Source organism: Ranitomeya imitator, chromosome 2, assembly GCF_032444005.1.
Source record: "Ranitomeya imitator isolate aRanImi1 chromosome 2, aRanImi1.pri, whole genome shotgun sequence".
Taxonomy (NCBI): Eukaryota; Metazoa; Chordata; class Amphibia; order Anura; family Dendrobatidae; genus Ranitomeya; species Ranitomeya imitator.
The window spans coordinates 541,780,937-541,794,401 of NC_091283.1; the positions used below are offsets into that span (position 1 = coordinate 541,780,937).

Below are 13,465 nucleotides of genomic sequence, written 5' to 3' on the forward strand. Positions count from 1 at the left end.
CACTATATGGCCACTGTATGGTGGTAATGCAGCTTTTTTTAATTTAGGAAGTTTGGTGATGAAGTTCAGTTAATCTGAAGTAGAATATAGTACATTGTATTCTATAGTGGGATTCTTGGCAATATTGGTCTTAATATGTTTTGCTTGTTCCATAGAATTATTTACTATGTAGTGGTATTAATAGTGATCAAGGTGTGGCAGTATTATTTTGGCCTAGTATGTCTGATAATAATAATCATTGTATAGTATTTTCTTTGGAACAATATGTATGTGATATCTAGTCCTGGAATAGCAGCCACAGAGTTAACATCTAAAGTATGTATATAATTGTACTCTATATATCATACGTGTACAATTTTATCGTAAGTGGGGAGTGTGGTGTATGGGGAGATACGCCACTTGGGGGCCTGATCTTTTGAGACCTTAGCAATGCCCCTGCTTATATGAAGGCACAATGCAGAAAACAAGACAGAGATGCTCTAATGTTGCAGCATATAACCCCTAGTAATACAAGTGACGGCATGAGGAAGGGCCAAGAAAAGGAACTGTCTGCGTGACACTTGTCCTTCACAACATAGGAAAGACGTCAGCAGACTTTCCATACAATGGACCTTTGTGGCAGTGTATGTACAGGCCTTGTTTTCCCAGACTATGGAAACCATCTGTGCACTGTAATCACCTATGTAAAGACTTCTTTGTCACTGGATGGAACGAGTATGATGGTGTAGAAACGAAGGAAAGATTGGAGACAATACAGAAGACATGATGAAAGCTGAAGCTGCTGTTATTATGACAAAAAGCTAATCATGTAGAAAAACTGGCCATTAGGACAAGGACACCCAGCGGCGGCCACAACCTATACCCCTGCGATGGCCAAAAGCTGCATGACGTGGCTGTAAAGTTGTAACCACAAACTCATACAGCCATTAGCCACCACATCCGAGCAGTTTTCGGTCCTCGCTACGTGCGTCTCTACCCTCGTGGCCTTATAGACAGCAACCCATTACTGCACACTCACCTGTGAAAAGCCACTGGCCCAGTTGTTCCCAGCGCCTCCGCCATGTTCGGACAGGTAGATGTTTTCGGGGTTATAGAGGTTGGCATATGGGGAGTTTAAGATGGAGTGAATAACTCTGGGCTCCAGATCCAGCAACACGGCTCGAGGGATATAGTGCTCATCATCAGCCTAGAACATGGGATGTCCAAAGTAAGTCAATTTCACCTATGACCATTCTGCTCAAACGTAGAAATAACCCCTCATAGAAGTAATGCTTGCTATCTGCACCCAGGGGACCGATATTCATGGGGCCCAATATCAGGCCACCAGCCCAACATCACATCATGTATGGAGTCTCAGTCTCAAATTCCAGGCCATGATTGTAAGGAGGGCTGAAAAATGGACAATATTAAAGATTAAAGACCAACCACCCAGAAATGTGTCCTGTGAGCTGAACAGTCAGCCTAATGGCCATATTGTATTCTCAGATACTCTAAAAGTGTGGAGAAGAGCTCTCTCCGGCAATTAATATTAATTCAGGCCAAACACTTGTGGAAACCATTGGAAAATAATAGTGAGGGACACTGCTTGTAATGCATTTTTTACGGTACAGGCTACAAATTGTAATGGTGGCTTTCTCTGTAGCTCATCTATCTGGGATCTGTATAAGGTAATAAAATATGGATGTGCTAGTCATAGCAGATATACAAGGACAACAGTAGTCGGACATTAGTATCTTTGTTTAAAAAAAAAAGTCAAACCATACCTTACACTGTGATGGCATTCTTCTGCCAGTGACTAAATGGGCTTTTTATGATGGAGTGGCTAAAAGGATGCCGATAGCTATTAGAGCCTATGGTAGGCATCCACATAAGGATAGGTTGGCATCAGTACAGTGCAAGTGGCTGGATGTATACGCCGAAATTGCAGAACACAGTATACTGTGGCCATGCTCAAAGACTAAAATGGACAAGACATTGTTAGTAAAAAGATCTTTTGACTATGTCTGATCAGGTTTCAGAGGTACTGTATTTTCTTTGGAGGGGTATAAGGCCTCATTTACACGTTAGTGTTTAAACACATGTGAAAAAAATGGTATTAGTGTTTTGGATCAGTGTGTCATCTGTGGGTCCGTTTTTACCATCAATGCTTTTCATGGATGGAGGAAAATATAGTTCTTACCGATAACGGTATTTCTCTGAGCCCATGACGGCACCACTGAGAGAGGGGATCCGCCCACCAAGGACAGGAAACCTACGGATAAAAAGGCGGTACCACTCTCCTGCATCAGTTGTTTTACATAGAGAACGATGGGAGACTACTAAACATTTGTTAAATTTTAACTGTTTATCATAACGAGATACCGCGTGTTTAAAGACTATAAATAGACTATGGCACTAATTTGATGTGTGCACCCATAAGTGAAGGGAGGGAATGTACGGGTGCCGTCATGGGCTCAGAGAAATACCGTTATCGGTAAGAACTATATTTTTCTCTGATCGCCCATGACGGCACCACTGAGAGAATTGCATAGATAGTACATTCAGGGAGGGACAACCGCCTCCAGAACCCTTTTACCAAAAGTAAGGTCTGAAGAGGAGATTAGGTCCAATCTATAGTGCCTATAGAATGTGGATGGTGAGGACCAGGTAGCAGCTCTACATATCTGGTCTATGGAAGCTCCGGCCTTCTCCGCCCAGGAAGTCGCTACTGCTCTTGTTGAGTGAGCCTTAATCTCCCCGGGAACAGACATCCCACTTGCTGAGTATGATAGACTGATGGCGTCCGTGATCCATCTTGCTATGGTGGCTTTAGATGCTTTTTTCCCCTTCCGGGGACCCTGGAAACACACAAACAGAGAGGAATCCTCCCTACTCTCTCTAGTGACTTCTAGGTAGTGTAAGAGACATCTTCTTACATCTAGTGTATGTAATGTTTGTTCCTCCTTATTTTTAGGATTGGGACAGAAGGAGGGGAGAGATATCTCTTGAGACCTGTGAAATTTTGAAGCCACTTTTGGGAGATATGCTGGGTCTGTTTTTAAAATGACCCTATCCTCTAGGAATTGTGTGTAGGGAGGGTTAGCTGAGAGAGCCTGTAAATCGCTAACCCTGCGGGCCGAAGTGAGGGCGACTAATAGAGCTGTTTTGAGGGATAGATTTTTTATTGTAGATTCGTGTAATGGCTCAAATGGAGAATTAGTCAGGGCTTTAAGGACCAAGTTTAAGTCCCATTGAGGAACAACTTTTACTGGAAGAGGCCTTGATCTTCCTGCCGCCCTGATGAATCTAGCGACCCACCTATTTGAGGCTAAATCAAAATTGAATAGGGCTCCCAAAGCTGCCACGTGAACTTTTAGGGTGTTAGTGGCTAAACCCATCTCCAACCCGTTTTGTAGGAACTCTAATATGGAATTAAGGGGAATTTCTTTCCCTATTTTTGCACCTGATGATGACAGAAACTTTTTCCATATCTTGCCATACTGTCTTGTTGTAACAGGCTTCCTACTTTGTAACAGAGTTGAGATCAAGCCCGGAGAGAACCCCCTGCTTTCTAGTAATTTCCTTTCAAGAGCCAAGCTGTCAAGTGCAAGTTCTTGACCTGCGGATGACAGACTGGGCCCTGTGACAACAGATCTTGGAGGTCTGGTAATACCCAAGGGTCTGATATTGATAACTTCCTCATCCATGAGAACCAAGGCCTCTTCGGCCAGAACGGGGCAATTAAGATGACCAGCGCCCCGTCCTCCCGAATCTTCCTCAGCACTGCTGGAATCAGAATAAGAGGAGGGAAGGCATATACCAGATGGTGACCCCAAGATATCAGGAAGGCGTCCACAGCTACTGGGTTCCCCAGGGGAGATAGGGAGCAAAAAGAGGTTACTTTTTTGTTTAGATGACTCGCAAAGAGATCTATTTTGGGAACGCCCCATCTTTCTGTGATCTGGGTGAATATCGCCTGATTTAGTTCCCATTCCCCCTGTTTTAGACTGGACCGGCTGAGGAAGTCTGCTTTGTAGTTGTCCACTCCCCTTATGTGTAAGCTTGTTAGGGATAAGAGGTTGCTCTCGGCTATTTGCAGGATTGAATTGGTCACCTCCATTAGATTTTTGGAACGGGTGCCCCCCTGGTGATTTAGGTAAGATACTACCACCCGATTGTCCGACATTACTCTTACATGGTGAGAGTGAAGGACCCCCAAGAATTCCTGAAGGGCAAATTTTACTGCAAGGAGCTCCTTCATGTTGGAGGATTTGTTGACTGTGGATGGAGACCAAGTGCCCTGGGTTACTAGGTCGCCCAGATGAGCCCCCCACCCTGAAGGGCTTGCATCCGTAGTCAGGACTTTCGAGATCTGAATTACCCACGGGACTCCCTGGGAAAGATTTTCCTGCGATTTCCACCATGTTAGAGAGTGATTGGTGCGAGGAGATAAAGTCAACTGCCCGTCTAAATGCCCTCCTAGATGGATTTGCTCCGATAATATCTGCCATTGAAGTTCTCTTGAATGTAATTGGGCCCACTGGACTGCAGGGATGCAAGAGGTCATAGAGCCTAAGAGGGACATGGCCTGACGGAGTGTTATGGAGGGGAGAGATTGGGTTCTCGATACTAAACTTTTTAGTTTTTGTATCTTGTACTCCGGGAGACGACATTCCATCTTTTTGGAGTCTAGAGTGAGACCCAGGTACTCCTGGACCTGAGAAGGCATTAGTCTGGACTTTCCCATGTTTATTAGCCAGCCCAATTCCTTCAAAGAATGCATCACTATTGCCAGTTGATCCTCGCAATGTTGCGGGGAGGAGCCTATCACCAAGAAATCGTCCAGATATGGAACGATTAGGGTATTTTCTTCTCTGAGGTGAGCCATTACCTCCGCTATCAGCTTTGTGAAAATCCTCGGAGCTATGGCAAGACCAAATGGTAGAGCTGAAAACTGGAAGTGTTTTAGGACTCCCCTGATGTGAACTGCCATCCTGAGGAATCTCTGGTGATCTTTGTGTATTGGGACGTGATAATATGCGTCCTTTAAGTCCAGGACCACCATGAAGCATTGGGGAAACAACATCTTGATAGATGACTTTATCGTTTCCATCTTGAATGCTTGAATCTCCAGGTAATCGTTTAGTTTCTTTAGATTTATAATAGTCCTGAAGGAACCGTCTGGTTTCTTCCTCAGGAATAGAGGGGAATAGTACCCTTGCCCTCTTTCTTGTGGGGGAACCTCCAGGAGTACACCCTTTTTTACTAACTCGATGACCTCGTTTTCCAGAGCCAGCTGTTCTTCTGCCGAAGATCTTATGGATGTCATCATAAAAGAGGGACGGGGGCATCTTTTGAATGTCAGCCTCAGGCCTGATTCTATAATGTTCAGAATCCATTGACTGGAGGTAATCTTTTTCCAGGCTGGAAGAAAGAGAGATAACCTCCCTCCCACCTGGGGCGAACCTTCATTGAGAAGGTTTCTTGTTATCAGTGGGGTTTTTGTTAAAGATGAACCCCTTGTTTTTGTTCCTCTTATCCTCCCACTTTCCCTGGCCTCTCCCAGGGTTCTTGCGGAAAAACCTCTTGTTCCGAAAGGGCTTCCGGTAAGAGGGGAGACCAAGGGAGGGAAAAGACTTTTTCTTGTCCCCGGCTTTTTCCAGGATGTCATCTAATGTGGAACCGAACAAAAACTCCCCTTCGCAGGGGATAGTACATAGTTTTGTTTTTGTTTGCAGATCGCCAGGCCAATTTTTAAGCCAGAGGGCACGCCTGGCCGCATTGGCGAACACTGCTGACCTGGCGGCTAACCTGATAGAGTCTGCTGAGGCGTCAGCCAGAAAAGCCGCCGCTCCCCTTATTACAGGTAATGTTTTCAGCATCGAGTCTCGGGAGGTTTTCCCTTTTAATTGACCCTCTAGTTGATTTAACCAGATCATTAGGGAGCGGGATGTGCAAGCTGCTGCCACTGCTGGTTTCAGGCCTCCTCCCGCTGACTCCCAAGAGCCCTTGAGGAAGGCGTCCGCCTTCTTGTCCATAGGGTCTTTTAGGACCCCCATGTCCTCAAACGGGAGAGCGAATTTCTTTGATGCTTTGGCTATTGCTACATCTAATTTGGGGGCTTTTTCCCAGAAGGAACAGGATTCATCCTCGAAGGGGTATTTCCTTTTCGGGGTTAGGAGAGTCTTTTTCATGGGTTTTTTCCATTCCTTTTTAATTAACGCTGCAATTGCTTCGTTAAGCGGAAAAGCTCTCCTCTTTTTTTGTTCTAATCCCCCAAACATGATGTCTTGTGCTGACTTTTTGGGGTGGGGGTCTACTATTCCCATAGTACTCCTCACTGCCTTTATGAGGCCATCAGTGTCCTCTAGCGGGAAACAATTGTGACCTCCTGAGGAAGAAGTGGATGATGAGGATAAGGAGGAGGAGTCGGAGGATGCTGAACTCGCACTATCGCTGTCAGATTTAGAGACTGGGGACGGGGACCTGTGTCTGGTCCTTCTCCGTTTTTTTCCCCTTTTAAGGGATCTAAAGGTGTCTTCCACCTGTTCTTTAATCAGGTTTTTAAGATCTGTTGCAAACCCAGGCAGGCTTTCGGATACTGTTTGCTGTATGCAGGAATTGCATAGCTGCTTTTCCCATGCGGGTGGAAGATCCTCTTTACAGATGGCACAGGCTTTGTGCTTTGTTTTACCTACGCTTTTCCTCCCCTAAAAGAGACAAATAATAATCTTACTGTCTCTAACTTTCACGAAGATCAACTTACCACCTCCAGGACCCATAAATACCGGTTGGGGATTCTCAGCCTCTGGCTTTTTCCCCGACGCCGTGCTGGACTCCTTGCTGTGTTGAGACCTTTGGCGTTCTTTGCCGGTGTCCTGGTAACTTTTCTGCTGTCGCCTTTTTTGCTGCTGCTGAGGCGATGCTGTAGGTGGAGGTGATCCAGGCAGGGGAGACGCCGGGTCGCTCATACTGCTGCTGGTCTGCTGCTAATAACGCTGGCTGCGCCTGATGCTGCGACGCTTAGTAGCTCCTAAGGCTCTTGCTGATAAACTGCAGAGCCGCTGAGAGGAAGTAAATCCCCCATTTTTAAAGCTCCCGCCGCTTTCCCCGGCGCCTGCGCAGTAGCGCTTAACCGACGGCGAGGAGCGCCTGCGCAGACGCTTCTGCGGCGCCTTTGGAACGCCCAAGCGACCTATCCTTTGGCGACGCCTGCGCAGACGCTTCTGCGGCGCCTTTGGAACGCCCAAGCGACCTATCTTTTGGCGACGCCTGCGCAGTAGCGCTCAGCCGACGGCGAGGAGCGCCGAACGCCGACGCCTGCGCAGATCCAGCCCAGCGTCTCGCGAGACCAGCGCAACTCCTGGCATGCGCCGTACTCACAGGATGGCCGCCCGGAGTGCAGATATGGCGCTGCTGACCGGCACCCCCGGTCCTATGCAGACCCTACTGCGTGGCTCTGCATACCCGATGGCGTGCAGTGTGCAGGCTGACGCGTGCTAGGGGAGGGCCACGCCGCACCTCCCGCAACCACAGAGGGACCCCCCTGGATGTTGCCGCTGCTGCATCTTACCTGGGGAGGTGACCGCGAACTCCTTGTCACCTCCCCCGCACACCCTGTCGGCCCACTGGCTCCCAGCGGTGGCGCTTCGGGTCACCACCCTAGCCGAGGCAGAGGGACCCCAGCTGCCTGAATCGGACTGGTTGGCCCCGGAATTCCAACGACGACTGGTAAGTCCGTAGGTCTCCCATCAAGGACAGGAAACCAACTGATGCAGGAGAGTGGTACCGCCTTTTTATCCGTAGGTTTCCTGTCCTTGGTGGGCGGATCCCCTCTCTCAGTGGTGCCGTCATGGGCGATCAGAGAAAAAGAAGTTATATTGCTTCTCCTATACTGTGCAATGGTAATGATGGAGAGCACATTGATGCCATCCGTGTGCTGTATGTGCTGCTCATGGACCCACAGGCTTGTAACGGCCATTGTCATCCGTGCTGCCGGAAAAAAGTGGACATGTGAAGAGCACCATAGGTTATAATGGATAGATGTGGCAGCCGTGAAAACACAAATGGATGCAACATGTACATGCAACACACACATCTGGATGAGGCCTAAAACACTGCGTAGTTGGCCTCTCTTTTCTGTTCCCTCCCCCAAAAAATCATATAAAAGACAATCTCTTTCCATTATTTCCAATGGGAAGTGTATTTAAACAATGCTATAAAGATTTTTTTTTTTTTTTTTAAAGGATATACCGTATATACTCGAGTATAAGCTGAGATTTTCAGCCCATTTTTTTTGGCTGAAAGTCCCCCTCTTGGCTTATACTCGAGTCATACCCAGGGGTCGGCAGGGGAGGGGGAGCGGGGGCTGTCTAATTATACTCACCTACTCCTGGCGCGGTCCCTGCAGGTCCCTGGCTTCCCCGGCGCCCCAGCTGCTTCCTGTACTGAGCGGTCATATGGTACCGCTCATTACAGTAATGAATATGTGGCTCCACCTTCCATAGGGGTGGAGCCGCATATTCATTACTGTAATGAGCGGTAACCACTCAGTACAGGAAGAAGCAGCGGCGCTAGGGAAGCAGGGACTGCACAGCGTCAGGAGCAGGTGAGTATGACGGGGAGGAGAGCGCTGCGTGATTTTCACCTGCTCCCGGTTCCGGGCGCCGCTCCGTCTTCAGCAGTGACGCTCAGGTCTGAGGGCGCGGTGACATGGTTAATGTGCGCCCTCTGCCTGAACGTCAGTGCAGAAGACGCTGAAGATGGAGTGGCGCCGGAACGAAGTCAGATGAATATTGAAAGTGCCGGGGGCCTGAGCGACGAAGAGGTGAGTATGTGATTTTTTTATCGCAGCAACAGCAAATGGGGGCAAGTGACTGTATGGAGCATCTATGGGGCCTTAACGTTTGTGCAGGATTATATGGGGCATCTATGGGCCATAATCAAGGTTTGTGCAGCACTATATGGGGCAAATGTGTCTATGGAGCATCTTATGAGGCCATTATTAACCTTTATGCAGGATTATATGGGGCATATTTTAATATGGAGCATCTTATGGGCCCATCATAAACTTTATGGAGCATTATATGGGGCTCCTGATTCAATATGGATATTCAAAAACACTTAACCTACTGATGTCTCAATTAATTTTACTTTTATTGGTATCTATTTTTACTTTTGACATTTACCGGTAGCTGCTGCGTTTCCCACCCTAGGCTTATACTCGAGTCATTAAGTTTTCCCAGTTTTTTGTGGGGGGAGGGGGGGGGGGGTCGGCTTATACTCGAGTATATACGGTAGTTTAACACGTATTTACTGTCCGCACGTGCCATGCTCACCTGATAGAAGAACACATCCTTCCGATCCGTGCCTTCAGTGGCAAATTCCTCCACGATCCCCTCCGGACTGATGCCATGCTCTGCACAAAGCTGCTTCCAGAACTCAAACCCGACTGCAGGAGACAAGGAAGACGTTATTCTGTGTAATATCATTTCCTCCATAATCGCGGAGCTGCAGAACAACACTCATTTGCTACCTAGGAAAGCAATAGATGAAAACCTACACGGGAACTGCAATAACAGCTGCAACCAATGACGATAACCAAGAGATATTAGTTGTGGAAAGGACACGTCTCACAAACAGATGTGATGATCAACTGGTCAGAAGGCTTCACAAAAACCCAAAAAGTTATGGCCAGGGGTACGTCCGTCTGCCTATACAATTACACTCCATCTCTGGTGACCCACCAAATAAAGTCCATGTGCCATGACCACCCCTGTATAATCAATAAGGGGAAATACACATTTACCAGATCAGATCAACTCAAATTGGTCACGATCGTGATAGAGGCCTGGACAAAGGTGATGAGCAACCCCAGCGCCTTCTTCCCAGCCAGGTGGGCACAATGTCACGCGGACCTTACGGTGGGCTTTCTACTCCACAGAGGAGCCGGCAGATTATTAAAAATCCTCAAGCATCAAGTCACCTTTTTCTGCACAGTTTGGGCAGAAAACCTGAAGATTAGCTGATGCCAGCAAAGTGAATGGGAACCGCGAAAGGGAACTTGCCACGTGAAGAATGCTATTACCCTGCAGATATGGGGTTCATCGGCAGGTTAGTAGCATTCTGGACCTGCCCGCCCCCGCACTTTAAGCCTCACTGCCTGGAAGAAATTAACTTTATCCCCCCCCCCCCCGGTAGTTCGGCCTCTGGTCATAGGGGCGGCGTCGGCACAACTTCAGTCACAGATCTGTATATGGAGAGCAGTGGTGGTAACCGTGCCCCGAAAATAGCGCGACCAGTCAGTGTCGGGGGGAATAGACTTCATTTCCTCCTGGCAGTGGGGCTCTCAGTGCAGGTTCAGAACGCTAACTGCAGATTAACCCCATAACTGCAGGTTTATAGCGCTTTTTTCATGTGACAGGTTCCCTTGAGGTGTCATGCACACGTCGCTTATCTGTGACTTAGATCTGCAGCGTGTCAATTATTTCAACATTTTGGACGCAGGCTTCACCCATACTAATCAGGAAAGAAAAATATGCACCAAAAATGCAAGTAAAAAAACAAAAACGTGGTAAAAACCATGCACGTATCAGGCCTCGTTCACACGTTCAGTATTTGGTGAGTTTTTCTTACCTCAGTATTTGTAGCCAAAACCAGGAGTGGAACAATTAGAGGAAAAGTATAATAGAAACATATGCACCACTTCTGTATTTATCACCTGCTCCTGGTTTTGGCTTACACATACTGAGGTAAAATACTGACCAAATACTGCTAGTGGACGGCAGCCTTAGAGGTAGTCAGGAAAACCCACCGGTACATGGGCCGGACCATCTCGCCGACCCCCGGCCCATAAACGTACAGTAGATACCCACATCTATCTCAGGAGTTAGGCCTCATCGGACGCCGCCATCATTGGAGAGGTGGCAAGAACTTCCATTCATCTGTGTGGGCGCACCTGTGACTGCAATGTGCACCAGGCCCCACTGGGGGCCAACATCAGTTATACACTTATTACATAGCAGAACAGCAGGAATGGGCGCCAGATCTGGCCGTCGCCTGATGACGAGTGTATATACACACACATATCATATATATATATATATATATATATATATATATATATACATACATACATATACGCACCCACATAGTGGCATCAGTAGATATCTCAGTCCAATATGGCAGAGAGCCTTTCTGATATATTTAGCCCCACTCCCCTAATGCTGGAGCTATTTGGGCTATTATCTGCCATAGCCCCCCATATTGGCACTGCAGCTGCGGGCATCACACAGGTGCCCTCTATAATTACACAGCACTGCCCCATTGGACCTGTCCCTCCCCGGAGCCCCCGAACATACAGGACGATACTGACTCTGATTGCCGCACTGGCCGAGCTGCAGCGTGATGATCTCCCGGGGCATGGTGCTGCTCACTGGGGTCTTCACCTCCCGCGCTCAGGCTCTCTAACGGCGGTTCTACGTCACTGTACGGAAAAACAAAGCGACAGGAACTACACCAAGGAATCCGCCATGTTTGATTTGACAAACGAACTCTGACGTCATCGTACGGAAACCTGTTCTTGGCAGGCGTGTGCTAGGCTGCATGGTAGGCGTGGCTTCACTGCTCATTGAAATGTAAACCTATGTAATGGACCGTCCCCTTTGTGGGCGTGTCCTCATCGCTGATTGGATAGTGGCTGTACGGAAAAATACTAGGTAAAAATGGTTTATAGTACCAAGCGGGAGCCGCCATGATCATTGACTGGTGACAGCTGTACGCATGCGCGGTGTATACTTTTGCGTCGGCGGCTATTGTTGGGGGGTCTTAGTAGTAGCGGGTCGGCTCTGGTTTAGCTCTCGGTGCCGCCGGTGAGTTATGTGACATCGATTAGTAGAGAAGTGACGTCATATCGGCAATCTGTGAGCTTGTTTTGTGTTTTGACGTCAGTGCCCTGGAGTGACGTCAATGTTGACCACCTGGTGAGTTCGGAAGAGCACGAATCAAAGATGGCGCAGAGAGGCGAGGAGGAGGAGGAGAGCTCGGGGCTGAGGATGAGGAGGCGCGGATCGCGGAGCCTGGCTGCCCGGGAGAGAGACGAGCAGGTCCGGGCGGTGCAGGAAGCCCTGCTGGGGCGGCTGGGGAGCTCCGAGCCGGTGCTGAGCTACCTGCAGGCCGTGCTGGTGTGGGAGAGACCGCGGCACAGCGCGCTGCTCCACCTGCTGCTCAATGCTGCCTTCTGGTGAGTGCCGGGCATGCTGCGACTTGTGGTGTGCCGGCCACTGGCTGCAGCCCTGGGGGTGCAGATATCCCATCATACTACAGACAAAGCATGCTGGGGGTTGTAGTTCTAGCACTGGAGACCACTGGCTGCAGCCATGGTGGTGCGTATATCCCATCATACTACAGACAAAGCATGCTGGGGGTTGTAGTTCTAGCACTGGAGACCACTGGCTGCAGCCCTGAGGGTGCGTATATCCCATCACACTACAGACAAAGCATGCTGGGGGTTGTAGTTCTAGCACTGGAGACCACTGGCTGCAGCCCTGAGGGTGCGTATATCCCATCATACTACAGACAAAGCATGCTGGGGGTTGTAGTTCTAGCACTGGAGACCACTGGCTGCAGCCCTGGTGGTGCGTATATCCCATCATACTACAGACAAAGCATGCTGGGGGTTGTAGTTCTAGCACTGGAGACCACTGGCTGCAGCCATGGTGGTGCGTATATCCCATTATACTACAGACAAAGCATGCTGGGGGTTGTAGTTCTAGCACTGGAGACCACTGGCTGCAGCCCTGAGGGTGCGTATATCCCATCATACTACAGACAAAGCATGCTGGGGGTTGTAGTTCTAGCACTGGGGCCACTGGCTGCAGCCCTGGTGGTGCATATATCCCATTATACTACAGACAAAGCATGCTGGGGGTTGTAGTTCTAGCACTGGAGACCACTGGCTGCAGCCATGGTGGTGCGTATATCCCATCATACTACAGACAAAGCATGCTGGGGGTTGTAGTTCTAGCACTGGAGACCACTGGCTGCAGCCCTGGTGGTGCGTATATCCCATTATACTACAGACAAAGCATGCTGGGGGTTGTAGTTCTAGCACTGGAGACCACTGGCTGCAGCCCTGGTGGTGCGTATATCCCATTATACTACAGACAAAGCATGCTGGGGGTTGTAGTTCTAGCACTGTAGACCACTGGCTGCAGCCCTGAGGGTGCGTATATCCCATCATACTACAGACAAAGCATGCTGGGGGTTGTAGTTCTAGCACTGGAGACCACTGGCTGCAGCCCTGGTGGTGCGTATATCCCATTATACTACAGACAAAGCATGCTGGGGGTTGTAGTTCTAGCACTGTAGACCACTGGCTGCAGCCCTGAGGGTGCGTATATCCCATCATACTACAGACAAAGCATGCTGGGGGTTGTAGTCTCACACCTACTGGAGCTGCTGTCAGTGTGGTAGCCTGAGCTCTGTT

The 13,465-nt window shown here is 48.7% G+C and overlaps 2 protein-coding genes across 4 annotated transcripts in view; one reads left to right on the forward strand and one right to left on the reverse strand.

The window, feature by feature from the left end:
- Positions 1-11,526, reverse strand: part of TUBG1 (tubulin gamma 1) — a 38,232-nt gene extending 26,706 nt beyond the window's left edge. The window contains exons 1-3 of the mRNA XM_069751915.1: positions 11,354-11,526; positions 9,318-9,430; positions 1,019-1,186 (exon numbers count right to left, since the gene is read on the reverse strand). Coding sequence (XP_069608016.1) covers positions 1,019-1,186; positions 9,318-9,430; positions 11,354-11,402 — 330 coding nt within the window. The 5' untranslated portion in view covers positions 11,403-11,526. The remainder of the gene's footprint in view (positions 1-1,018; positions 1,187-9,317; positions 9,431-11,353) is intronic.
- A 153-nt stretch (positions 11,527-11,679) lies between these two features.
- The window catches only part of RETREG3 (reticulophagy regulator family member 3), a 34,727-nt gene continuing 32,941 nt past the window's right edge, over positions 11,680-13,465 (forward strand). The window contains exons 1-2 of one of the 3 annotated variants that reach the window (XM_069751916.1): positions 11,695-11,849; positions 11,929-12,220. In XM_069751916.1, the coding sequence (XP_069608017.1) occupies positions 11,988-12,220 (233 nt within the window). In that variant the 5' untranslated portion in view covers positions 11,695-11,849; positions 11,929-11,987. Of the gene's footprint in view, positions 12,221-13,465 lie in introns of all 3 variants that reach the window. The other 2 variants (XM_069751917.1, XM_069751919.1) reach the window with 2 other exon arrangements.